Below are 27,564 nucleotides of genomic sequence, written 5' to 3'. Positions count from 1 at the left end.
CGGCCGGCGGCCCCCCCGCGCCCCCCGCGCCGCTCCCGAGGAGCGGCGGCACCGCCGTTCTGTGCCTTCTCCCCCCCCGCCCCGACTCGGCCGGTCGCCACCACCCCACCCCGGGGACCCCACGGGGCTTCAGGCTGCGATCGGGAGCACTCGGGCTGCCACCGAGCAGCTGTGTCACTTGCTGGGACCTGGCCCGGCTGCCCGACTCCCCGGGCACCTCCCCGGGAACCTCCCGGGCCTCCGCAGCCGGGCGCTTGCCCAGGGATGGAGCCCGAAATCCCATGGCCAGAGCATGGCGTTATTCCCTCCCTTCCATGGGTCTGTGCTGCTTGGGGGGGGCGGTGGGGGGGAAGCACAAAACCCGATTCTTTTTGTGATGCAGAGGAGAAAACCGCACATGCTCTGTGTCCAAACACTCGGCTTTTTGTTCTCTACATCAACTTTAGATTTCTTCAGAATATGTATTTATATGGTATCGGGTTTGGCCTTGCCATAGCTTTGTGAAATGACTTCGATGGAAGGGTTTTGTCGTGTTATGTAGATCCTTCTCCGTTCAGTGTAATCCTTAGCACTTGCCTGTTGGTAAGAATGAGCTCGCTTTCCTGTTTGTGACTTCCTATTTTTTTACTCAGCCTTCCCCCACTTAAATACATGCATGGCTGTTCCTCATCTCCTGCCAGTTACTGAATTCTGGTAATAAACTCCAGAGGTGTCATTAGAAGCATCTAAAATACTGTTTACCACTTCCAGTGTATCTGGTCTTTGTTTCAGTGCAGGAAGTGTGTAAATATTGTCTTAAGTTCACCAGTTTATTCACCTTCTGCAGAGCCTGTTGAATTTGCAGGAGTCCATTGGGTATAAGAAATAACTCCCATGCTGTTTTCAAGCTGTTCTTACTTAAATAGTCCGTAACATGTTACCTGAGTACAGAAAACATCAGTAGAACCGAAGGAAGAAGCAATTTTAGCATAAGGGCAAAGCAGTGCTTGCTTGATTTTTTTTTTTTTTTTTTTTAGGTTGATGGGGTTTTACTTCCATTTTGTTTTTCTTCTGGATGTATAGAGCTAGCTCAGTTTTAATGTCATCTGCTATACATGAGAGGTTATTAGGATGCAGAGAATGGCTTCATAAAAATTCACAAAACTTTGTGGGATATTTTTGAGGACTAATATCCGAGCAAAAGGTGTAAAACTCGAGTTCCTGTAGCCTCCAGTGGCCTTACAGGTGAAAATAATACAGCGAGTCTTTCCCAGTTCGGGCAGAGCTTGGGGAACTGTCACTACAGCATTAAATTTGCTGGTGCCTCGTGCCTGCAGCGTTACTGAGGGAAAGAGCTATTTCAAGAGCTGCTTTTCGTGTGAGCAGGCTGGATCTTGACTATGATCTGTAGCTAATTTGTGTGCATCCTCACCAGCTCTTGTGGCTGCAGGTTGATACCCGCCTGCTGCGCTCCCAGTGCTGTGTCTTGAGAATGCCAGAAGCCGACCTGTGTTATTCTTGTCTTTATTCAGCATTTATATGAAAAATCTAATTATATGTCATTACTGACTTGCTTAGGAATTTTTGTATAGAGCCTACTCCAGAATTTAATTTCTTCTCCTCCCCTTAGGACTTCATGTCCAGGAACTTCTGCTTTTCTAATGAAGGTTTTTGGAAGTTGGATATTGAGCTTTATTAGGCTTATCTGCTCTTGGAGCAGAGCCAGCCTATTCCTTGATATCCCTTGTGCTTCAACAGGTTCTGCATCACTTGTAACACAAAGCTGTGCAGAGCTCTGACCTCTGGATAGCTCTTCCTGCTCTGTCTGAACAGTTTGTTGTACGTTAGCTGTTTCAGATATATTACACGTAGTGATTATATTTGCATAAAAACTCCCTATTTTTCCTGTCCTGGCAACTCTCCCTTCTCTTACCTGTTCTTTACCAGAGAGGGAAAGCTCAAGGGAGTAGCAGAGCATTAGGATCGCCAGTGCTGCTCCCTCCTGCTCATACGTGCCCTAGAAATACATGTAGTAAGAGCAGCCACCACTTTTCCTGCACACACGAGGACACTGACTGGAGCTGAAAGAAACCAAAGCTTTGACTGGTGGTTGTTTTGTTTGTGTTCACTTACTGAACTGTACTGATTTGTTTGCTTAACTGTAAACCCCTGTTCATCCATTTGGCTCTAGTTCAGATGCCCAGTTCAGTCTTTGTTGTACTAAACCTTGAAATGTCAATACAGTATCAGGCTCTGCTGCTCTGTAACACTGCGTGGTCTTAGAGACACACACAGATCCAGGAAATTCCATTTTTATTTGTTATATTTAGAGTTCATAAAAATGGTTCAGAACATACATGGCTCTTGTTCTTTTAGGGTTTTTTTACCGAAACTTAGAAAGTATCTCTGTCCTTTCCTGACTGTAACTGAAGATGTTGCTTTTTTTGTGCTGAAGGATATTTGAATTTCCTTTAAAACACTGTCCTGAAGCTCCTCCCACTTCTCTTCAGTAATCCATCATTCTTTAGGAATTGAGATGTACTTATCCTAGACATATTTAATATGAAAACTAAATAGTTGCCGCTGAGCTGAGTGATCTGTTTTTTCTGATTAACAAGAACAACCTTGAAAAGAAGAGTAGAATAAACATAAGGTATGTAGGGAGTTTTGTGTTTCAGGTCGTGGTAACATTCAGGTAACTGTAGACTGAACAGCTCAGTTTGGGTGTCTAATGTAAATTAAAGCCAAAGTGAAGTTTTCCTCAGTATTATAAAAACTTGGAAACTGTAAAATCTAATTGCTTTTCAATGTGGTTCTTAACAGGTGAAAACAGAAGTAGTGCAGAGGCAGCTCATGAGAATGGTGCAGATAACGTGCGTTGGCTTAGGGGACATCTGTGATAGAATGGACTCACGAAGAATTATTCTCTGACTATCCCCACAGGTGAAGTTTTGAGTCATTAGATACTTAGAGTTGCATTTCTTATGTAAAGGTTTGGTTTTAGAGACACCCCCCTCCTCAGTTGGAGCCCTCGCATGGTTTGCTGTCAGCTGCCTGGGTTTCAGTGTGCTGTGTGGGGTTCATACTAAGAGGTGAGGCCAGGGATGTCTGAAAGCATTTACAAGCCCAAGTGCAGTGGCCAGTTAGGACGTGCTGACCAGTGACACCAGCCAGGGCTGCTGCTGGGATGGTGCAAGCTGTGCTCTAGGGTGCTTTTTTACACCCTGCAGTACAAGTAGTATGCCCAAATACATATTGTTGTGTCAGTCAGCTATCAGCACCATCTTATTTTTCTCCCATAGCTGCAAACTTACGAAATTTCTAAAGCTTTATAGGTTTTACTGAAAAACTTCACTCAAATGTAAAGACACTGTTAAATAAGTTCAGCTTATACTGAAAATTTTGTTTTACCTTTTTTCTCCCTGTAATGTAAAAAAAAAATTGTTGACATCATTGAATTTGTCAAATTCCAGCAAAACAGAAGGCAAATCACAGATTGTTTGGAGTGTGACATACACATCTGTCTGTATTAATATGCATCATCATTAGAAACCTGTATGTCTCTCAAACATCATCAGGTAAAGTAGCTGTCTTTAAAGTAGAGGAGAGAATAGCTTGGTCCTATTATATAAAGAAATTTATTTGCCTTAATTGGGATGTCAGAGTAACCCTTGTGCTCTCCTTCAGGTATTTAGAATTAAATTGCTCTTCTGAAATTTCTCTGTGGTGTTTGTTTGTTTTTAAAAAGCAAACAAAAAACCAAGCACGAACCAAAACTTAACACAAAAGCCATCTAAACACCCTCCCCACCAGAATACACTGGGAGGTGAGAGAGACTTTTGCCTTGGCCAGTATATTTTTTGACCACTGGAATATCCCTAGCTGTAATATTGAAAGGAATATATTTTAGTCAATGCACTTTGGAACATTAGGGAAACTCCAGGAGGTTAGAGAAGCACTGATATGTCAGATCTGAAAGGAGATGGAGTGGATGAACATGGCAGGTAGTGACATGGTGCTGTGCAGAGGGCTGGCAGGTGCCCACCTTACCTTGGGTATTTGGGTAGCTCTCTGTGTGTTAATACATATGTAGTTCACATTATTACCAGCTCTCCCATTTATTTTTTAGTACAGAGTTCAGTTAACAAGGAGAGAAAAGTATTAATCCTAGTAAATAAAGCTTTAAGAAAACAAGAGCTTGTTAAATTTATTACTTGACTTTGTTGAAGGACTTGATGTTGAGGACCTTACTGAATTTTAATATTAGTACTGAATACCAATAAATGCCATTTAGTTCAGGATTAGTCTGAATTCAGGGGTTTACAAGAGTGAACAGTTTCCATGGATATTCAGCAAAACCAAGTAATTGCTTGTCACAATTTGTTTAGTGATTTTTGTGGGTGCAAAATGTCTCTAAAAACTTTTGCACGATAAACTTGTGGTACTGTGACTGTCAGGTGAAGTAGGTCCAGTCAGGTATGCGTGTCCTAAGGCTGCTGCATGTGAAGCTCTGCACCTGGGAATAAGGCATTCCAGCTGCATTTAAATCAAGACACTGGATAAACAGCACAAACATGAGTTTCCAAGGTGATGCTGTGACAGTGAACCTAATGTAGTTCTAAAATGCATTAGTGGAGGGATATGTTCTTGCCTGTGTGGGGTGGGATGAAGTCATTCCCAAAATACTGTGTATCATTCTGGCCTCAGCACACACACACACAAGAAAACCCCCAACCAACTAACCAAAAAAAAAAATTAGTCTGCAAGGGGGATTCATCCCCAGTTTGACAGAAAACTGAGCTGTAGTGCCATGCAGTGAAATGTTAAGAATTTACTGTGCAGGGTCTCAGCAAAACTAAGAGGTGACTTGAGAAGAGTCCTCAGATACGTCCCTGACAAGATAATACTGGATATTAGTCAGCTTGTTTTAATCTTGCTGACAAACACAACAAGAATTTGTAGCCTGATAAGTTCAAATTAAAAGATTTATGTTTTTCGCAGGGAAGGTGATTAACTGTTGGATTATGATATGAAGAGCAGTCCTGTGTTTCTTAATCTCTTAACATCTTTGAATCAAGATCGTGGAAAAAAAAATCTGAAAATTGCTTCAGCCTGCTGCAAGGTGCTGAATCTTTTTTGTTTCATAGAATTGTCACTCAGAAGTGGTCGGGCTTGGTGATCAAATGACAGCTGCTAAAGAAAAAGGATGAGTAGCACCTCATCTTCGTGAACCAGCTTCTCTCTTTGAACAGAAATAGGTTTAGGACTTTTCCTTATCAATCCAGAACATGATCAAGCCAGTAAAATCTTCTGAGCAGGAGAAAGTAAGCAGATACTGATGTATGCTGGAGATGTGTCTAATAATGTCTGGGGAGCTGTTGGAAGGATAAATGTTACTTCCCTGCTGCCCGGGCCTGCTGCTGGCTCACATCCAGCTACTGGAAAGAACCTTGGCACGAGCACTGCTGCCCAGCCAGCCAGTCCCAAACCTGCATCTCCCAAGGAGTTCTTCCTTCCCAGTTCAAAGCATGGAAAATGCTCAGAAGGTGAAGCAAGGTGATTTTTATGGAATGCACTAAAGAAAATATAGCTCCATAAAATTGTATTCCATAAAGTTATTTATTGACTCATGCTTTATATATCGCATTTATATGTATTGTGTGGAGTTGTTTTATCTGCAGTGATCCTCGTTTTAAATTGGATGCTGAGTAAAATACTGACTTAATCAGGAATGAAATTAGGGAGCATAAAGCTGTGGAAGAAGGAGTAAACAACACAATAATTTTGAGTTATGGTAATGTATCATGTGTGGAGGCTTGACACAAGCGTTTGACACTTTCTAAGCTCTCTAGAATGTTACAGTGAATAAATAGGCTGATGGTGGACTAAGCATGTCTAGGTGGAGATTGCTGGAAGCTAAAGTATTTTTCATGTGTTACCCATGTTAAAAAGGTGGAAAGGGGATAAGTAAGCTTGAGAATTCTGAGCAACAGAATTTGCATATAATCCATGTGCTCCTCTGGGTGGTAGTTTCAATTTAAGCACCCAATGCTTGAGTTTGGCAGTTCTGGTTTCTCCTGGCTGTTTGTAAAAAGGTGAGTGGTGTGGCTCTGCTGCTGCCACTTGAGCTCTTGGCAGAACTCTGTCTGTGCCCAGTCTGGGGTTGCTGTTCTGTGGTTCCCAGTGCTCACACAAGGCCAATTGCTTGGGTAGATGCTGTGAGTTTTGTGGTGAGCCTGTAGCTTGTAGGAGGAAGAAATGGGGTAAATACACCACAACTGATGGAAAACCTATTGTGGTAAGAGACTGTGGAGACACTGTCAGTTCAGCAAGGGATCAGCAGGTCCAGAGGCAAAGATCCCTAATCCCATGGCTGGGTGTTGGAATAAGGGTGGTAAACCACAGACATTACTGATTGCTCTCCCTACACAGCACTGCCTGCTTGAGCTTTTGGAGTCAGACTGCTGGACTAAAGGGACACTGATCTGTCCTTGTAGAGCTTTTTTATGTTCATGTTGGACAAAGGGAATTTTCTTCCTTTTTTCTCAGCCTACCAATAAAATCTGTGCAAGTGAATTTACAGGTTATGCCATGTTGTGAATAACACCAAAGCATTTAGGGAGGTGAAAGTCATGGCTTCCCTGGAAAATTAAGTTGGCTTGCATCAGGATTATTGTGACCCCATCTCCTTCCAAGTGTGTGCTGGCAGTTGAGTCGCCAGGCGATGAACTGGTCAGCTGAATTTGCTTCGTGGGGGCAACCAGATGTAAGTGGATGTGGAAAAAATGCAGCTCTAAGTTCGATTTGAGCCTTTGTGGAACCATGCCCCAAAATATTTTGGGGGTAAGTAAAGGCTTTCTGCAAAGGAGGCTGAGACCACAAGTAGTGATGGCGGGATATTTGCAAACATTTTTTACTCTTTTGAAATGGAGCAGTAAACTTTGCTGTATGTTTAAAATCGCTGTCCAGGGAATTGAATTCTCCCATTGTTTAACGTTGAAAGAGACATCGTGGCTCTGGACTGGCTCCTGGAAGAGCCTTTCACTGCAGTAGAAACAGTGGTGATTTTTGGCCAATTGCTTCAGCTTCTTGTATAGTTTTTCTGTCTCCTCGTGTTCGATTTGCAAAACTCTTCCATTGAAAACGCTTCTACCATCCAAAGATTTAAAATGAAAGCAGGAAATGCTACTGAATTGAAAATGCCCTCTTGTTTGTGGCTGTATGATTCTATGACATAAGTTAACACTATTACATTTTCAACAGTAGCCTTCTCCTGTGTACTAAACTGTTTGCACTGGAGGTGCAATCTAAACTGCAGTTTTGCTTTCCCCTTAGAGGCGCTTCAGGAGTTCCCAGATTACAGGTTGGAAAAAAGAAGGCTAGTAGTTTCAGTCAAAGCTTATCAGATTATTAAAACCTTTCTTCTTTTCTTTTCTTTTTGGAGGATGGAAGAAGTTAGTGTTATCCAGCATTCCTGCTGAGTATATCACTTACTGCCACTTCTGATCTTTGAAGAGAGATTTATCGCTTCCTGTGGCAATACTGAATACTCAAAAGGTACTCATTGATTACTTGATCCTTGCCTACCTTCCATATTAATGCTCTCCTCTCCTTCCTGCTGAGGATGGCTGCTGTTCACTCCTGCCTACTCTGAGCTACTTGGAGCATTATATAAGCCCAGAGTATTTTATGCTTTGCTCCTGTAGTGTTCTGTCCTGTTGAAGCAGCTGCATCCTCTCCCTGTTCTACCAGTGTTTTGACCTACATGAAGAAGAATTTGTCAGCTTCCATGACGGTATGATGGAACAGACTATCAAATATTTAGATGTCTTACTTGCCTGACATGACATCTGTAATGTTTTTGGAGACATTTGCTTTGAGTGGCTTGTGCAAAAAAATCCTTAGGGATGTTTTCTCCAGCTCCATCAGATTCAAAAAAGGGAGATAGCACTTAATGTTTGTCCTGCTATGTTATCAGTCTGGCTCTTCTTGGTTAGAAGAGCTTGATCCAGTGCACTTGTTGGTCAGTATGAAGTGTTATGTCCCAGAGCTTCCTCTTCAAATAGGCTGTTCTGTGCTGGCATTCAGGGAGACTTTTCAGCCACCTTCTGGCACTCAAGATACAACTTCTTGTTAAGATTCTGGAGAAATAAAGTACATAGTAGCCCTTACTTCTTCAAGGACAGATTTTTCTTTTTTTCTCAGTTTAGATATACTCATTGTGGTCCTGGGTTTCCTACTGCAAATTAAAAACAAGTAGGGAGGTCCCTTGTCACTGCTGCTTCCCCCTTTTCTATCTGAAGTTCCTGTAGGAGCCTTGTCTGATGTGAGTCTCTGTACTTCATAGCACATGTGGTTCTGTCTCCTAAACACTCTGCCTGTGCTCTTCTAATGCTGTACTCTTAAATACTGGGTGGCTTTGGGTATCCACCACTCTGAAAGTGCAGGTCAGTGGTAGATTGCTAGGAGTTACTGTACTTCTGCACATTTGCCAAAAACTGACTGGTGTTTGAGAGCTTGCAGAGGTGTTCAGGGCCTCTAGAACTTGTGTGGAAGTGAATGCTGAGACCAGTAAATCTCAGTCCTAAGAGCATCATAGTTAGAAGTACATAGATAGAAAAAAGCCTCACTGTGTTGTTTGAAGTTTAAGTGTATCCTTCATTTTATATAGTGCCAGAGAATGGTAAAATAATTTGGGTTGGAAGGGAGTTCTTGTGGTACCCTTGTTCAACCCCTGGCTCAGTGCAGGGGCAGCATTGATGTTAGATGAGGTTGTTTAGGGTTATATTTAGTAAATATTTTCATTCCCACAGCATCTCTGTGAACTGTTCTGAATTTGTGTTTAGTGTAGGAAAGAAAGATCTGCAATTATTGGTTTATTTCTCTTTCCCCCTACTAAGAGTTTGGGTACAATCTTATTCAAAACAGATCTCTCCACTGTTAAGTCAAGCAGAACACTAGGCTTGAAAAATAGAAGAAACTGTTTCTTGATTCAAAATTTCAGAAAAAAACCAAAGTTAGGGTAAAAGAATAGCAGTAGATTAAAAGATGCTTCCATTCAATTCACTGTGCTCTGTTATGCTGGTGTGTGACAAAACTTCTGAGATGATAGAATTCCACACGGGAGGTGTTCATTTTGTATCAAATGTCTTCTGAATTAAGAGGTCCTTCACCCTTAAGGTTTTTCTGTGTTAATTGACAGGTTTGTAAATTTGAGGAAATGGTAGTCTTCTCCAGGGTTGCACAGCACAGAACCTGGCAAGGATGCAGCTTGCATCAGCAGTCTTAATATGCCCTTGGCAGTGGAGCACACCCTGTGTATTCCTGGTCAGGGGTTGTGTGTAGCATTTGTGATTTTTACAGTGTAAGTGTTAAATAAAAATAGATCTATTTCAAATGTTTTTTAAAAGCTTGCTATCACTGAGCACCCACAGGTCCAACAAACCTCTTATCAGTCGTGCTCTTTGAAGCTGATAAACAATTAAAAATAGACTTGCCAAGTAAAAAATTCAGCCAGGACCCAGACTTGAGTGCCCTGTACTAAATAAATGACAGAAGAACCTGGGGAGGGAAGTACTTAAATTCAAAGGGTATAGGAGTGGTATGAAATCCAGCACTGCTTCGATCACGTCACTGAGTGCAGCAAGAAGATGTGCCCCACTTAACAATTACTCTTGTGGACTCTCTTATCATTCCAGGGATTTTAGCATGTGTGCATACTGAGGATTACAGGATGAGAAATAATGTGCTGTCTTATAAATATTGTAGTTCTGTGAATGTGAAAATTTGAAGCTCTTAATTGGTAACGAAGTTCGCTTCAGTGAGCAGAGGCTGCTCTTCCTCAGGGTAGCAAGGTTAGAATTGTTAAAGCTGATTTTGTCTATTGATAGGGTTTCTTGCTGCATTGACAGTATGTAAGGAGTTATATTTGCTCTAATTTACACCTCTTTAACAATAAAAGCTCCTTTGGTGTGTGATTTGCTATTCCACAGCACAGGAGAAAAAGGCCATCTGAAGTAGGCACAGTCAGCTCTAAAATGTCATATTACCCTCTTAATCTGATGTGAGGCATCCAGAGCTTTAGGTTGTAAGAACTGTAAATGCTGAATTCAGAGTTTGAGAACAGGTATAGAGAGGAGCTTGTAAAATGAGTTCAATCATGCTGGTGAAAAGTAATAAAGCTGACTAAGATGCTCTTTTGGTTTTATTTATGGCTTTTTTTTTTTTTTTTTTGGTAAGTGAAGGGGTCCTCAAGCAGTTATCAATGCTGCTGCTATTAGAGGTGTGGGGCTACACATTTGCTGTTAAACAAGCATTAAACATTCAAACAGTCCTTTTACTACCCCCCCTTCCCTTCTTCCCTTTCTCTTTTATGTAGTTTCACTGGTACGACTCATCTGTTCTGTTCCAGAGGGTGTTCTGACCTCAAGAGCTGCATGAAGAATAGCCAGCATGAAGAGAACAAATCAGTCCAGGCAGAAGTGCAGAAGCAACAAGAACATAAATGTAAATTAAGGGGTTTTTAAGTGTGGTATGTGTTCCATGCTGAGGCAGTAGTTTCCTGAACGTAAAGCTTAACAGTGTGCTGGAAGAAACCCTCTTGTCATGCTTCTCTTTTGGCTGGCCTGAGTGTTTGGGCGCAGCAGAGACCTGGTCTGGATGGAAATAAGTATCTTTTTGGCTGGGTGAGTTCTGGCCTGGATTAGTTTCCTGACCAGTGGCTGCAGTCTTAAAAGTGCTTGTGCTGACATGAGGAATAGTTGGGTGATGGGAGGGAATGAATGGGCAGTTTAAAGGCAGGGATGGCTTCTCTGACAGTGTATCTGAAAATGAGGCCTTGCTCCTTCCTACTACAAAGGTTCCTCCAAGGTTGAGAGCCTTTGTGGGGTATTGTTTGTTTTTTTTTTCCTTCATCTGCTTTGAAAGTTGATTGTAATGGCACTTTTAGGGCTGAGTGTATGAGAATATTTGGAATATGAGTATATATGAATATACCTGTGTGTATAAGATAAATGAAACTACTTAGAATTTCAGCATGAGGATCACTTTAAAGGGTTCACCTGGGTTTGATTCTATTTGTCTCATCCAGCGCTTATGAATTCAGATTAACTCTTCTGTGATCTGTGACTCAAAAGCAAGGATGTTTTAATTTAGTCTCTGGGAGTTTGTCTTGTCCACCACCCTTCTGCCACAGGTGCTTTCAAAACTCCTGGAATTTCCTGTCCCTGCTGCAACAGCAGTAAACTGCACCCCTCTGTGTTTGACAGCCTGACATTAAATTAACTAGCACTGACTTCAGGTTTCCTTGTGTGCATCAGGGTGTGATTTGTGAGGTGACTAATAGTCACTCTGTTGTTCATAGCATAGGACCCACGTTACCATTCCAGGGATAAGCACTTCCTGCTCCTCCAATTTGAAGCCTGAATTCACTTGTCCAGGCAGAGTATCACTACTTAATGGATACTTGTGCAAAGATAAAAGAAATAGCTGTCCCCCAAAAGTTTAGTCTTGGATACTTGTTAATCCAGACGAAGCCTTAGAGGAAAACAAAATCCAAATACTTATTATGAAGTCTCCAGAATGCCATGAAACTTGTTGCACTGGTCTTTTTTCAGGTGTGGGAGTGGCTGGTGTTGCCACTTTGATATCATGCAAGGCTGTATCAGATGGCCAAAGAATCCTGCTCTGCTCTCACTGATTTTGAAGAAGCAACTGTTTTGCTGTGAGCAGTTTGCTAATAGCCTAAATGAAAGCCTAACTTAGTGTGTGATGGCAGAAGTGGCCACAAATACTTGTTGACAAAACTAATAATATTTTCCAGTATCTACCTACAGTATTAGACTTTTTGTGGCAAGGGATTTTACAGGCTCTTCTAACCTGAAGTAATTTTCTGTTCTCAATTTAATACCTTCAAGTATTCTGGTGGTCTTTCATGAGCTCCTTTATCACTTTTATGTTATGAAGAGCTGTAGAAGGGAAGGAGTGATTACTTTTATGATCTAACATCAGCTAAAAGGGAATTCCTCTGTGACTGCTACTTTTAAAGTGTAAATCTTTCTGTATTTTACACCTGATTAAATTGCATGTTTGTCCTTCTGAAAAGAGCTGTCACGGTGTTAGCAAAACGTGATACCTTCCTTAATATATTAAAAAGGGAAACTTTTTTTTTTTAAAGATTGATATAAAAATATTTCATTCACATTTCCCAGCTTTCAGTAAAGGATTCTCAGAATGACTGAAGGCCTAGCAGTTATTGCAAGAAAGAGTGAAAAATGAAAGCTAAAATTTAAAAGAATATTACATAGGAACGGAAAGAGAAATTAAGGAAGAATGAACAAGGCCTAAGAACAAGACTATTTACTGTTTTTTGTAGGGATCCACTTAAAAGCTTTGAATCTCTCTGTGGAAGAATGTGCTGTTCTCATTGCCCTATTTAGAGAGACCAACCTGCCAGCACAGACACTTTGGTTAGGTAATCTCCACCTGCACTTCCAAAGCTGGCTGTCTTCTCCCTTTGCAGGGTCAGTACTTAAGGAAACCTTTCCTCTGCAACTCTGCATTTGCAATTGCAGCTGTCATTTGTGTAGCTGTTTTATGTATTTCTTGGGGCTTCTTTCCCTTGACAGGCCCCTTTTCTTACACAGAAAAAGCACAGGCATTTATTAACTGGTGGTGAAGTTCACTCTTCTCCTGGGTTTCTTGCTTGTCCTTTTCCTTACTCCCTCCGAGATGCTGAAATATTTTTCAGAGTAATTGCTTAATAGTAGATTAATGAGACTGCCCTTTTTAATTTAAAACTGTAATAAATGTTTGAAGCAGTACATTTGACTTTTTTTGTTTGTTTTCAGTGCCAGTGTTGTAAGTGGCAAGGAGGAAATGAGAAAACAGCTGGAGCTGGGCGTGGCAGTCATAACTAGTGGATATGAAATCAAATGCAGTAGGCAAATGAAAGCTTTAAGTTTTTAGTGTGAGCAAGTTACTTAGAAGAAACTCATCCCAGCTTTTTGGTTTCCCCTGTTGGTAGTAAATCTTTGATGCTTTGTGTGTGATATGCACAGTTGGTCTGTTTGGATCCAACTGCCTCTTGTCTTGAGTGTAGAACTGCTGAACTACTCCTAGAAACACCTCGAGTTCAAAAGCTTTACAGCTGTTTGTGGGGTGCTGAGACCAAGCTACCAAACTCTGCCTGGGGTGCCTGGCCCTGCACAGAGCTCTTCAAGCATCTTCCTGCCTCTTTCCAAACTGTGTCAGGATTTTTTGCTTCTAGTGCCACACTGTGTGGAGAACAAGAATTGGTGTCCTTTTAAACCCAGAGGGGAGCTGTGAGAAGCAGTTGCACATACACCTACTCTGTATTCTGGATTTGTTGCCTGTCTAGGGGTACCACTGATATGCTGAGGAGATCAGGAGCAGTTGTGGTGAATAGTAAGAAAGAGCATCTCTAGGAAAGGCAATACTTAATCCTTTGTGTTTTATGTATATCATGTCTGCTTTAGAATAAGTTACATTTGTGCCGTGTTCATGTGTTATCAGGGAAGCTCTGCTGGAGGAAATGGCCTACTTGTTAAACTGCCTTATCTTTGGCTGTGCTTGGCTGGGAGCCTTTTCAGGGAAAAGATACGGCTGTTTCATGATGGGAAGGAGAATGGCCAAGCACTCCTGTGGTTATGCTGCATCTGCTAATGCCCTTAAATACTTACACAGACACGTGTGAACTGCAAGCAGGGGAAAAAAAAAGGAAAAAAATGTCCATTGTCTGTAAACCCTGTTGAATATATTTTATTTTTTTTGAATCTTGCTTTAAATGGCAGACACGCTGCACAACCGCAGACTCAGAGTTGAAGTTTTTGCTTATTCCTCTATTCAGCTTTCAAAGGTTCACAGGGTATGCAGGAGCAAAATAAATCTCCCATGTTTTAACTTAAGGCTTTATTTCCACTCCCATAACATTTGTAATAAGTACCTAATCCATAAGTGTCAAAGCCATGTCAGTTTTTAAGTGGTACTGTGTGTGGATTGACTAGAATTCAAGGTCTGAATACGTTGAAAGGTAGTAGGGTTTTTTGTTTGCAATAATGCAAAGATATTTTTTCAATGTTTTATGAATGCCAAAAAATTATTGACAGCATTTGACTTCATTGTTTCTGTTGACATTTGTTGGTTTTTTTCCCTCAAGTGAAGAATATATTACAGCACTAAATCTACTTTTCAATTGCTGTAGTGTCCCAACAGTTTTTATTGACACTGTGCCTTGTTTGGCAAAAATATTTATGTTTCTGTTATTTGGTACATGAAACTTGATGCAGTTCAGGATTTGTTAATTCTAACATTGGGTGAGAGGCAGAGCCTCTTTGGTAGTAGCTTTATTATAAACAACACAGCTAGATAAACAGGCAGTGGCACTAACCATCCCTGTCTCTGGGTTTGTACTCTCTGCATTGACACCTACAGAAGTTGTTTTTAATGCTCTTACAGTACCTTCCAGTACCTAAAGGAGCTCCAAGAGAGCTGGAGAGGGACTTTGGACAAGGGCATGGAGTGGCAGGACAAGGGAGAACGACTTCCTGCTGGCACAGGGCAGGGTTAGATTGTATATTAAGAAGAAATTCTTTGCTGTGAGTGTAGCTGGGCTGGGACTCCTGTGCTGCAGTTATAGGACAGTTGGCACTAAATTATTTTACCTCAAGCAACCTTTTGATTCCCTTTCGTTGGAACGAAGTGTCGGTTGTGTCAAATGCACAGCCCTTCTGCTTTCTGCTTGTTTCAGATCAGCTGCCCATGGGTTCTCTGAAGAAGCTTAGGTCTGTTGTTGGGACGTCACAGCTTTTTACCTGGTTAATTGGATTGTGACAGTGCCCTGAGCTGTTCAGTGGTGTGGTGTCTCTCGATAGAGCCCGTTGAGTGAGTGTGTTTGTAAAGACTGGCTTGAGCTGTTACGTGGGAATTGTGTTCATTTCAGATGTTCTTTGGTTGCTCTCCTTATTGTGGAAGCTCTTCTTTTTCACTTTTTTTTTTCAGTCTTGATTTACTGCATCACCTGTTAACCTGGTGCTTTGTTTTCCTTTTTCGATTCAGTCATTCTGGAACTGAGCTGTTGATGTAAGGTAGCAGTAACTGGTAGGAAGAGAGCTGGTGACAAAAGCCAGAAATAAAAAGTTGGGTTAAGTGTATACAAAACTCAGCAGTTTTTATTCCTAGTCTTCTGCTGTAGTGGTCTTAGCTCTAGCAAATGACACATCCTCCAATAAATATAAAACTTGCCTGTAAAACTTACTTTGTGAAAAAGGCAGATTAGGTTTAAAAAAAAAAAAAGGTAAGTAAAAGTAGCAAATAGTTCAAGACAGAGTAATTGAGAAGTGACATGGACAGGCAGTGCAAAGCTGAGATGGAGTCTTTCCAGAAAGCTTATTTAATAGGAAAGAGTCAGTACATTTTCCCCTCTTAAGTTAGGGTCCACCCTGGGTGCCCCCTGGTTGGAGAAACTGGAAATTTGTAAATCCATGCTTTCTTCAGAAGAAATCTTGGCAGTGTGGCAAGATTTTTGAGCTGGCCAAGACATCAAATGAGACTCCTCCTGTATATTTGTGTATTTTTGTATGTTGTTATGTTGTTACAATATTCTAAAGGTTATAGTAACATTTTCCCTGTGGCAAGAGTTTGATTTCAAACTAGGCATTTTCAGATGCCTTTACTTTTCACTGAGAGGAACCTGCTCATATGTGTGCTGAGTGTTGGAGTCCAGGGGATCTGGGTCAGGAGGCAGTGATAGACTGGAACAGTGGAGGTGAGGAGGTCAGGATGCAGTGGAGGGCAGGCACAGGGAGGTGGCAGGGTCAGAATACAGTGGAGGGCAGGCATGGGGAGGTGACAGCAGAGCTGGCAGGGTCAGGATGCAGTGGAGGGCAGGCACAGGGAGGTGGCAGGGTCGGGATGCAGTGGAGGGCAGGCACAGGGAGGTGCCAGGGTCGGGATGCAGTAGAAGGCAGGGGCAGGGAGGTGCCAGGGTCGGGATGCAGTGGAGGGCAGGCACAGGGAGGTGGCAGGGTCAGGATGCAGTGGAGGGCAGGCACAGGGAGGTGGCAGGGTCGGGATGCAGTGGAGGGCAGGGGCAGGGAGGTGGCAGGGTCAGGATGCAGTGGAGGGCAGGGGCAGGGAGGTGGCAGGGTCGGGATGCAGTGACGGAGGGACAGGGAGGTGGCAGCGGAGGTGGCAGGCCCGGTGCCGGTGCAGTGCCGTGTCTCGCCACGGCGGGGCAGCCGTGCCCCACTGTGCAACCCCCGCCCCGATGAGTGCAGGGAACGGGGGTGAGAGATGGGAGAGGGAGGGATAGCGGGGTCTGAGTTTCTTTACTGGACGGTTATGAGAATCCATCCGTTCATTTCACACCCGTACACACCTCACTGTGAGCATCTTTAACACGAGTTGTGCCTGCCCGCTTTTCCTTGTCCTCCCTGTACCTCTGCATTCCTAGGCTGGCAGACTTTTCCTGACAGCATGAGCCATGTGTCGAAGTGTTCAGGTGTGCGAGTGAGTGACCTGTTTCTCGGTGGACTTAGGATTTTCTGCTGTACAAGTCTGAAATGATGCCTTCCTACAACTCCACGGGAAATCATGCTTCTGTAGGATCATAGAGGACACTGGCCAATTCTGGCTTGCTTTTGGGTGACTTAGCAGCCTTGTTACCAACTCTGATATTAGCAGTGAATGTGAAGGTCCTTATGAGAGCCTCACCTCTTCTCAGAGCTGCCTGTGCTTGTGTCAAGGTTGCAGATCTCTCCTCTATTCCTCTGCAAGGCACCAAAATTGCATTAGCTTTGCAGATGGGCATTTGCCATTTTGTCCCTTCATCTTAAATATTTCGTTGTTACCCACCGTGACCATTTATTTTGTTTAACTATGTCCTTCCTTTTCTTGTTCAGAGATTTTTGGTCACCTCAAAAGGCTTCTCTTCTGTCTCTCTCTGCAAATGCTTAAGGTAATTGTAAAACAGTTTCACAGTTGCTGTAGGCCAAAGACCAGCTCTGTTCTGATTGCCTGCTGTCTAGTGTTAAGTACTTACATCATCTCATGTACTTCAGCTGTTTCTCCATATGGATTTGCTCCAACTTGAGAAGCTGATGGGTGGTAAAGGAAAGGCGAGGCCGGATCCCTGCAGGGAGTGCTCACGAAGCCATATGTCGGTATTCCTGGGTATCTGGTGCCCTCTGGAGACTGTGGCTGCCCACGACATAACGAATATCAAGACAGCACATTAATAGATGTCCCCAGTCCGAGCAGGCTGAGGAACAATATGAGCTTTATTGTTCTCGCAGCGGAGGTGGAGGATGCTAGGAAAGACAGTAGACTAAAAGCAAGAACTCTCTAAAAATAATAGCAATTACATGTCTTGTAATTCTTAAAGCAGACTGACAGCTGTGTTTCGTATTTATGTCTGTAAGCTTTTGTATTTCAAAATTCAGTATGCAAGATTAAATGTAGATATTTGAAAATAGTTTGGTGATTTTTAAAGTGTTGGGGTAACAAGGGAGATTTAATATTTATGGTAATTAAATTCAGTTAGCTGGTCTGAGAGGCCAGTCAATCTAATGGGAAAATACAGAAGTCTCATCAAATCTGGAACTGGCATCAGGACTTAATCACAGGCTTATTAAGGAAACTGGCTCTTTTATTACTTACTTCAGCAGTACAGTTGATCTTGGTACCTTTTTAACACTTATGCAAGGGATATAAGAAATGATATCCTGATGCAGGGAATATGTTTGGCATGGTTGGGGAACCTGCTTTCATTTCTACAAAATAAATCACCTGAAACAGAGGTAGACTTGGGAAATACTTCTTTACTGTGATCTTACTCTTTTCATTTGGGGAAGAAGACAGCTGCAAAATGATAATTTTTTCTGGCTCTTACTACTCTTGAAGGAACCTTCCTGCAGAATGAAAATACAGGAATTTCATATTGTTCCCTGACTGCAGAGAAGAACACTGGATGGTCTGAGGAGGAAGAAAATCTCAGTGTTATGCTTGTGTGCAGCTATTTTCAGAGTTAAAGTTAAGGCCCACCAAAATGCTGAGCTTCAGTATTGTTGTTTGTTTATGACTGTATAGGTGGATTTAACCCAGGCATCATCAGAATCCACCAGTTCTGACTCCACATCATTTATGTTGAAATAAGGTTTTACCTGAGCCTGTCTCCTGCTGTGGCTCATTCAGCTGAAGAGGGAGGGCACAGTGCATCGTCCTCTGCTCTGCTCAGGGCCTGGCAGTGCCAGAGGTGGGAGTAGGAAATACTTTCTTTAAGGTTGGCTTTTTGCTTTTGAACAGTACAGTATTTTTGTACCTTTAAAATTTATAGCCAAAGACTGCCTCTGGTCCTGCTGAGCTGTGTGAAGTGATTAAACAAGTGATTATTATTCCTCAATGAGGAATAATAATGCTGTTCATCTTGCTGGTGGGATTTGTGGTCTTTGAGAAATGGGAACGTGCTTATCGCTTTATCTCTCTTCCTTTCTTTCCTTTCCAAGAAGCTGGTACAGTTGTCTCCCTGCAGGCAGCATTCTGTGATTGCCTTGGTTTGCAGTGATGATGGGCTCATGGAGACCTACAGCTCTCAGCTCCTGTTTTCTGATTCGTGGCTGCTGTTAAATTGGGTGTTTCCAGTTGGGCGACTTATTCTTCTGTGGGGTTTGTGCAGTTGTTAAGTACATCAGATGGTGTGTGGCATTCATTCTCTTGTTTTTACAGCAGGAAGGTGAAATGGAAGGTGAGGCAGTCGAAGCTATTGTGGAGGAATCAGAAACTTTCATTAAGGGAAAAGAGAGGAAAACCTATCAAAGACGCCGTGAAGGCGGGCAAGAGGATGATGCTTGTCATCTACCGCCAAACCAAGCAGATGGAGGTGAAGTAGTGCAGGACGTCAGCAGTGGGGTGCAGATGGTGATGATGGATCAGCTGGATCCAACTCTTCTTCAAATGAAGACTGAAGTAATGGAAGGTGCAGTGCCTCAAGAAACTGAGGCTACAGTGGATGACACACAGATCATAACACTTCAGGTTGTTAATATGGAAGAGCAGCCTATAAACCTTGGTGAGCTTCAGCTGGTCCAAGTACCTGTACCAGTGACTGTACCTGTTGCCACCACGTCTGTGGAAGAACTGCAGGGAGCTTATGAAAATGAGGTTTCCAAAGCAGGCCTGCAAGAGGGGGAGCCCATGATCTGTCACACCCTCCCTTTACCAGAAGGCTTCCAAGTAGTGAAAGTGGGTGCAAATGGTGAGGTGGAGACACTGGAACAAGGTGATCTTCAGCCACAGGAAGATCCCAATTGGCAAAAAGATCCAGACTATCAGCCACCAGCCAAAAAAACAAAGAAAAACAAAAAGAGTAAGCTTCGCTACACTGAGGAAGGCAAAGATGTGGATGTGTCTGTGTATGACTTTGAAGAGGAGCAGCAGGAGGGTTTGTTGTCCGAGGTTAATGCAGAAAAGGTGGTGGGCAATATGAAGCCACCTAAACCAACAAAAATTAAAAAGAAAGGTAAGCCCCCCGTCTGCAAGTGGATTTTGAAAATGCATTTGTTCTGGTGGGACCTTGCAATGTGATATGACTGAATAGAGGCAAGTTGGGAGGAAAGCAGACATGCCCAGTGGTTCTTGCTCTTTATATAATAGAGCTCGACTCCAGTGTTTCTTGGGAAACCTCCCGTCTCTTCCATTTAGGCTGAGGGAACTCATTTTCCTCAAGTATAATGCTGTGGCATTAATATTCCCATATAGCTATGATTGAAAAGATTGTTCTCTTTGCTGTAATACACATGTAACAGTTTGTGTTCATGTGGTTTACACCAGGAACCAATGCTATAATTAGTTCTGTGGGGCTTTTTCTAACCAATTGCTGGGTAAGGTAGATGATGCAAAATACAGTAATAGATATGTTTGATTTTTTTTGTTGTTGTTGTTTTTTGGGGGTTTTTTTGTTTGGTTGGGTTTTTTTTGTTAAAACTGTAAGTTGAGGAACCCTTTTTAGAGTGGAGAAGGAACACTGAGTGCTGGCATACTAATGAAAATCGAAGCCAAATCAGCCCCAGGCAATGCAGTTGGATTTAGTGCTGCATGGTGCTCCTTGCAGTAGTTAAACCTCCAAGAATCTTTTCTTTTCCCTGCTGATCTCTGATGTTACACGGTAGACCACAGTGCTGTCAAAGGCTAAAGGTGGTTTCTTTCCTGACTAGGTGTAAAGAAGACATTCCAGTGTGAACTGTGCAGTTACACTTGTCCGCGTCGTTCCAACCTGGACCGCCACATGAAAAGCCACACCGATGAAAGACCACACAAGTGCCATCTCTGTGGCAGGGCTTTCCGGACAGTCACGTTGCTGAGGAACCACCTCAACACTCACACAGGTACTCTGGGTTTTGCACACATTGTTTTTGTAGGACCTGCTCTGTCATTAGAACAAATAGGTTTAAGAAGGTCTCTGCTGTTTTTCTAATTCCTATTACGGAACAGGCTAAAAGGAGGAAACGATGCAGTTGTTTTCTGCCTGGCCAGGTCAGCTGCAGAGCTTGTCCTGTTCACAGGTATAAAACTGGTCCTGGGCTTGATCTCAAATTACCTGAAGTTACAGAAATGTTCTCTTTGCCTTGAGCAGTAGTACTTGTGTTCTCAGATATGTATTGTCTCTGCTGCGTGGAGAAAAGTACAATGAAAATGAGGCTGGAGTTAAACATGAGGGAATTAAAAATAACCAAAAATACCTAACCCCAAAGAATAAATTATAAACTGGGTGAATGAAATTTATAGCTAGAAATTGTAACACATTTGTCTTGTTCTTTACCAGAGTTTCTGGTATGAAACTACAGGTAATTAAACTGTGAATATACTTAAGCTTGTGCCTTTCTGCCAAAAAAAACTCCACATATCCCTCATTTTCTCTGTGTACTTACACTATGTCTGATTTTGTGGTTTCAAATTTGTAAATAACCAAGTGATACAAAAAAGAGTCTGTTTCCTCACTGAAAGCATGTTAGTTCTCCAAGATCTTCAATCCATTTGTTATTTATACAAACCCTCTGACTTTTGTGTAAATTATTTGCTACTCCAATCTAATCTTTCAGAACACGAAAGCAGTGTTGCTAATTCACTAGAAAAACAGAAACAAACCCAACCAAAACTGTCCCATATTTTCTTTTGTCACTAAATCTGCATGTCATTGCCTCCCTGTTTTGCTGCACACCATTAGGTACTCGCCCTCACAAGTGCCCAGACTGCGACATGGCCTTTGTGACCAGTGGAGAGTTGGTTCGGCATCGCCGCTACAAACATACCCACGAGAAACCCTTCAAGTGTTCCATGTGTGACTATGCCAGTGTGGAGGTATGTTAGTTACTTGTTACAGTGCTGAGTGCTTCCTTGTGCACTTCAAAGATTGTTCACCATCTGTTATAAACTCTGTTCTCAGGCATTTCCTTCCTCTTTGGCCATTTGGTTAAAAGGCTCTGAGCAAAAGATGTTATAAATCAGAGCTGCTCTTCGAAGCAAATGGTGGGGTTTCCTCAGTGAATCAGAAAGCAGTTTGAGATCACTTATGCACAGAAATCCTAGGTGATACCCATTTCCTCTTTATAGACAATAGTTGTCATTGTTTCTTAAATTATTTGGCCTTTAATATGATTGCAGGAATTGTAGCATGCTCCATGTAGAAGGAGACAGACGTTTCCTCCTGCAGTGGGGTGTCATTTCCGATCAGAGTTGCCCTCCCAGTTTAGAAACATGCATTCTCCAAATTATCTGTTTATGCCATGAAGGTGTCTGTAGCTAAAATTAATGAGCCTTTGCCTCAATATTGGTGAAGAGCAGCTTTGCTAATATTGAGTGATTGTCTAATTTGCTCAGGCACATTAAGCTTCCTTGAATGCTTCCCTTCCATGCAGTATTACCTATTTTACAGAACAGCTTTTATATTGTGATAGGAAATTGGAGCTAGATGATGAGCAGCTGGAATTTCTGCAGTGGAAGAAGGTTACAGTTGGGAGAGCTTGAGCAGGGGCTTCGATTTTTTTTTTTTTTTTATTTTATTTTATTTTATTTTTTCCTACCCACACGGTGCCTGCCGTGCTGTAATTCCAGTCCCTGTGGGTTTGAGTGCTGAATAAATTGTGTTGCAGGGGTTTTCATAGTATGAATTAGGAAAGAACAACCAAGTTGGTCCTTACATGAGGTCATGCTGCTTTTTGTAGGCAAAGGTGGGTGATTAAGCAGCGTGGTCAGGCTGGAGTAGAACATGCAGTACCATTGGTGTTCTTGCTGACCTTTGAGCTGGGTTTGTACCTTCTCAATAAAAGCAGGAAAGGATCTCCAGGATACTTTGAAATTTTAGGGTGTCTTCAGCTGCTGAGATGGTCGATAACAGTAAGTTGAGCACAGGAGTCTAAATCAGGCTGCAGTGAGTGTGGGAACAAGCATCAGGCAAGGCTGGGAGTGAGGTTGGGAGGTGAAGTGAACAGGAGTTAGTGGCTGTGCACAGTGTGAGAATGGCATTGAAACACGCTTGTTTGGTTTTGTAACAAAATAAAAATAGACGACCTTAAACTCTTCACTGATTCCTTGTACCTTTGGCAGTCTGAGCTGCTCATCTGTGCTGACTTTCAGTCTTGCTCTTGACTTCCAGGTTAGCAAATTGAAACGCCACATTCGTTCTCACACTGGAGAGCGCCCGTTCCAGTGCAGCTTGTGCAGCTATGCCAGCAGGGACACCTACAAACTGAAGAGGCACATGAGGACCCACTCCGGTACTGATGCCATGTTTCCTTAGTGTCAGAGTGCTGAGGCTGTGTACAGTGTGTGCTGACACTTAAACAGCAAAAGAAATAGGGTTTTGTAGTTTTGTCTTAAACCTTTATGAAGTCTCTAGCTGAAGAGAATGCACCGTGATTGATAAGCACTGGTAAATCCATAACCTAATAGAATTACTGCACTGAGAAATGAGCTTGGAGGATTCTGATTTCCAGTTTGACTGTGAGGTGATAAAATACAGGCACTTGTAGTATGAACAGAAGAAACTTCTTCTGTTTTCAGTGTTCCACTTCCAGTTAAAGATTAGAGCCATTTACAGTTTTATGCTTTAGTGTAATTTTAAAAGCTTCTCATGCATGTTAGTCTTGCCTGAATTTCTCAGAGTAAGAATAATGTAACTTGCTAAAAGATTGAACTCGAGTTTCCTTGTAGAAAGATGCTTATTGGAGCTAAAACTTGTAGAGAAAGAGAAATTGAGCTCTTTGTAGAGTTCCTGTTGTCTAGATGCCTGGTGCAAGTTTCTGGGAGGTCATTTGGGGCTTCTTGGTAAGATTTCTTTTTAACAAAAGTACTTGTGCTATTTTTTCCTCTTGCTCCTGAAGGAGAGAAGCCATATGAATGCTACATCTGCCACGCTCGCTTCACTCAGAGCGGTACCATGAAGATGCACATTTTGCAGAAGCACACGGAGAATGTGGCCAAATTCCACTGTCCTCACTGTGATACTGTCATAGCGAGAAAGAGTGACTTGGGTACGTATCCCCCAAACGTGGCTGTTTGCTGAAGGTGGTGCAAAACTCTTCCCCAGCATTAGAGTGCTCTTAACCCAATGCATCTGGTGACTGCACAGCATGAAGCACAGCTTCACATGTGGGGCTGGTAATGCACACTTTTAGCTTACCATAGCTGCTGCAAATTAGAACAGTTTTTAGTTTCTTCCCGTTATTTGAAGAAGTAATTTTTTTCCCCAAGCATACAATACTGTTTTCAGGCTCATAGATGCAAGGCATTTATTGAACTTGGACTGAGATTCCAACAGCATAAGGACTGGGGTCTGAAAAGCCAGAAGATCACTTGGCTTGACCTCCTGCACATTAAGTGTCACGCAGAGATATTTTCATCAAGTTAAAAGGTTTGAATTAGACCAAATGTTTTAATTTTCCAGGCTGTGGAGCTGTGTGCCACAGACAGGGTAGGGGGGGAGTGTGTACTCACAAAAGCCCTGAGTCCTTGCAGTAGGACAGTCTGGATCTAGTGAGCAGTACCCAGTGTGATTCCAGCAGGCAAGCTCTTATGTTCTAGAAGAAGGTGACAAACAATATCGTGCCCAGAGCAGCTGAGGAGAAGGAAAGAGCCACGATTTGGCAGAACTTTCTGTCTATAAACAGAATTATCACCCAAGTAATGGGAAGGCAGGCTCCCTTCCAGTGAAGACAAGTGTAAAGTGCTACAGTGAGAAGCAGTTTGAGAGGATGGCAGTCAGATGATGTCAGGAGCAAACAAGCTGATTTAACAAGAGAGGAAAACTGATGTTAGCTATGAAGAATTTTTCTTCTAATAATGCTTTAATCTACCCTAAGCTACCTCGTGCAGCTGTGGTATGCTCTTAGTTGGAGGATTTTAAAGAAGTGACTAAAACCTCTGTCAGGATTATCTGCTGGTATCCCTGTTGCCTTCTAGCTCCGTCACACTCACTTCTAATCCTGCAGAAAATCCTGTTTTCCCCCCAGTGAATTACCTGGCTTCTGTCTCTGTCCAGGCAATTTGGGTTAATCTTAAACATAACAGTCCACAAGACACTTCATTTTGCCAATCATATGTTATCAAACGTGAGTGTCCTGAATCGGCACAGATCGCAACTAATAACCAAATCTGGAGTCCTGTGGAAAAACTCAGTGGGGTTTTTCTGCAAGCTGTTTCCATCTAGAAATTGTTCTAGTTGGTTTAACTTACGAGTCTTTTAGGTTTTCAGTTGAATCATAAATTAACCATTTCACTGATTTTTTTTTTGGCTGAGCTCAGGAGTGAAGATCACCAAAGGGCTGTTAGGCTTGGCTTTTCCTGCTTGGGGAGAGCCGTGGTGCTGAAAGCCTCTCCGATCTTTTCGTTCCTAGGTGTCCACTTGCGGAAGCAGCATTCCTACATCGAGCAGGGCAAGAAGTGTCGCTACTGCGACGCCGTGTTCCACGAGCGGTATGCCCTCATCCAGCACCAGAAGTCCCACAAGAACGAGAAGCGCTTCAAGTGTGACCAGTGTGATTATGCGTGCAGACAGGTGAGCTGGTGGGACTGGCACCCCCCGTGAGCCAGTTAGGACAGGAGCTAAAAATACGAGGTGGAAATCATAGCTGTTAAGTTTTTGACCAGCTGTCAAGATCAAGTTAGTTGTCTTAAGTCTTTTGAAGGGTGCGAAGGAAAGTACGAGTGGCCTTTTCTTGGTGTGATGCTGCCCTGTAGAAAACCTTCTGTTTCACAACCTTGATGTACCTGTTGACCAAGGGATAAGAGTCCATATAGGATGGAAGTAGCTAGGACTGAATATGCCATCAGTCCAGATGTTCTCACGTCCCTGCAGAATCATCCTTTTCTTGATGTTAAGCGTAAAGTTTTGGCTTCCTTGTAGCTGAAAATTCGCTCTTCTGATTCCATTTGCCTGAGTTCTCAAGTTATTTTTCCCTGTCTTGCCTGTCGGTGCCAGGAGCGACACATGGTCATGCACAAACGGACCCACACTGGAGAAAAGCCTTATGCCTGTAGCCATTGTGACAAAACCTTCCGCCAGAAGCAGCTCCTCGACATGCACTTCAAACGATACCACGATCCCACCTTCGTCCCTGCTGCCTTTGTCTGTTCCAAGTGCGGCAAAACGTTCACTCGCAGGGTGAGGGAATTGCACTGCTTTGAGCTGGGGGGATGTTGGGGTGGAATGAGGTTTTTAGCCAAGGGGAGGGGGGTGTTTACCCAGCAGAAAGGCTGGGTGAGGTACAAGGTGCAATCCTGGTCTTTTAAATAGAGCCCTTCTGTCTGAGAGGAAAAGAGAGGGGAGAGACCTGGTGTAATTCAGGATTAATACCAACACATTAGCATTGACATCATGAACAGTGTGGAAATGCAACTTCATTAATAAAGTTAATGTACTCATTTCCCCTAAACAATCTTGCTTAAGAAAAAAAAAGACTTAAGTTACCAGAAATGCATTTAAAAATACAGACCCAGAACGTCTGATGTTGAATTCTACATGTGTTTTAATTTTTGTTCTGTTTTTAATCTTCCACTGAGTAGAACACAATGGCCAGACATGCTGATAACTGCTCTGGCCTAGATGGTGGGGAAGGAGAGAATGGAGGAGAGACAAAGAAGGGCAAACGTGGCCGAAAGAGAAAGATGCGATCTAAGAAAGAAGATTCCTCTGATAGTGGTAAGAACAGCTCAGTGCCTTCTGAGAATTACAGGCCTATGATTCACTGCATGTGTTAGCTGTTGGTTTGCCAGTTCTGCAGGTTTGTTCTGGCACTTGAAAGAGTCTTGTCTGGTTGGCAAACAAAAAATGATAGTACGTGGCCAAGTACAGGGGGATATATACTGCCTGTGAGGGATAATATGGATCCTGCTGTCCCAGGCCTGCTCCAGAGCACTATGGTTTAAAAAGCAGTTTGACACCCCTTGTGTCAGCTGTGCCATTCCTGTCCTGCCTGTGTGGCAAATTGGTAATTTTTTAAGAGTCCTGAAAGAAACTGTGTGGTTCTGTGGCACAGTGCTGTGAAATGGTACTTGATCTTGCTTGTGATATATCCAGACAACTGCACCACTGATTAGCTTGGCAACTTCTGTGGGGGAAGGCTGGCAGCATCCAAGGGAGATGCTGGTGGAGATATGCTGTTTGTGAAGGAAAAACTCATAGTCCTCTCTCCTGGTAGAGACTCATCGGGGTGGGTTTCACACCTGGACACTGGGACTGGTGGCTCTCCTGGCAGTGGCCTGGACAAGATGTTTGTTCATCAGAAGTCGTGGATTTGGGTTCCCACCTTCCATTTTGCAACCCTGTGCCCCTGTGGGTGGTGCAGGTGGGACTTGGAGGGACTGGTGGCTCCTCTGATGGGCCTGGGAGTAGCCCAGCAGTGTACTTAGTTCCTCTCCTACTGTTGTCTCTGAGCTCCTTTGTGGATGTGCAGAGTAGCTTTTATCACATAATCTAACATAATTATGTTTCCTTTTGCTTTCTGAAGGACAACTTGTTCCCTCTAAGGTGGGAGTAACAGGTTAACAGTCTGTGCCACCAGCCTCTCAACAAAGGCCTTGTTTCCCTTCTTTCTTATCAGAGTTGTCTCCTTTTGGATGAGGATTTGATGGTGCTTTGCTGTAGATGGATGTGTTTCATTCTTGTTTAAACCGAAGACTTACCTGAGATCATTTCTTACAGAGGAAAATGCTGAACCAGATTTGGATGATAATGAAGATGAGGAGGAGACCGCAGTAGAAATTGAGGCTGAACCAGAAGTTGAGCAAGAGGCTCCTGCACCACCTCCCAGTAAGAAACGAAGAGGAAGACCACCAGGCAAAGCTGCCACCCAACCAAAACAATCCCAGCGTAAGTCACTAATTGCAGCCTACCTTACACTGCTGGCTTGAGCACCTTTTCCTTTGGATTTGGCAGTTCTTGTAGGAGATCTAATCCCTTCAGTTGAGCTCATTTAAAAAGTTGATAACTGTGCTTGTCTCTGTATTGCCAAAAACCTTGAAATTTGTTGCAAGGGTTTCCCGGTCATGAGGGAACCTGGCCACTTGAGACCATGC

The 27,564-nt window shown here is 42.9% G+C and overlaps 1 protein-coding gene across 8 annotated transcripts in view; it reads left to right on the top strand.

Annotated features, from left to right (window-relative positions):
• CTCF (CCCTC-binding factor) overlaps nucleotides 1-27,564 on the top strand; it is a 31,872-nt gene that overhangs the window by 896 nt on the left and 3,412 nt on the right. Inside the window, exons 1-11 of one of the 8 annotated variants that reach the window (XM_064670789.1) lie at nucleotides 7,407-7,536; nucleotides 10,391-10,485; nucleotides 18,721-19,513; nucleotides 20,208-20,378; nucleotides 21,218-21,351; nucleotides 22,646-22,766; nucleotides 23,373-23,522; nucleotides 24,885-25,045; nucleotides 25,469-25,651; nucleotides 26,053-26,188; nucleotides 27,191-27,358. In XM_064670789.1, coding sequence (XP_064526859.1) covers nucleotides 10,432-10,485; nucleotides 18,721-19,513; nucleotides 20,208-20,378; nucleotides 21,218-21,351; nucleotides 22,646-22,766; nucleotides 23,373-23,522; nucleotides 24,885-25,045; nucleotides 25,469-25,651; nucleotides 26,053-26,188; nucleotides 27,191-27,358 — 2,071 coding nt within the window. In that variant the 5' untranslated portion in view covers nucleotides 7,407-7,536; nucleotides 10,391-10,431. Of the gene's footprint in view, nucleotides 1-2,624; nucleotides 2,923-7,406; nucleotides 7,537-10,390; nucleotides 10,511-18,720; nucleotides 19,514-20,207; nucleotides 20,379-21,217; nucleotides 21,352-22,645; nucleotides 22,767-23,372; nucleotides 23,523-24,884; nucleotides 25,046-25,468; nucleotides 25,652-26,052; nucleotides 26,189-27,190; nucleotides 27,359-27,564 lie in introns of those variants that run through there. The other 7 variants (XM_064670790.1, XM_064670795.1, XM_064670794.1 and 4 more) reach the window with 7 other exon arrangements.

Source organism: Pseudopipra pipra, chromosome 14 (genome assembly GCF_036250125.1).
Source record: "Pseudopipra pipra isolate bDixPip1 chromosome 14, bDixPip1.hap1, whole genome shotgun sequence".
In the NCBI taxonomy this organism is placed as follows: Eukaryota; Metazoa; Chordata; class Aves; order Passeriformes; family Pipridae; genus Pseudopipra; species Pseudopipra pipra.
The sequence above is the reverse complement of the archived record's forward strand: the minus strand, read 5'-3'. Positions and strand labels throughout refer to the sequence as shown.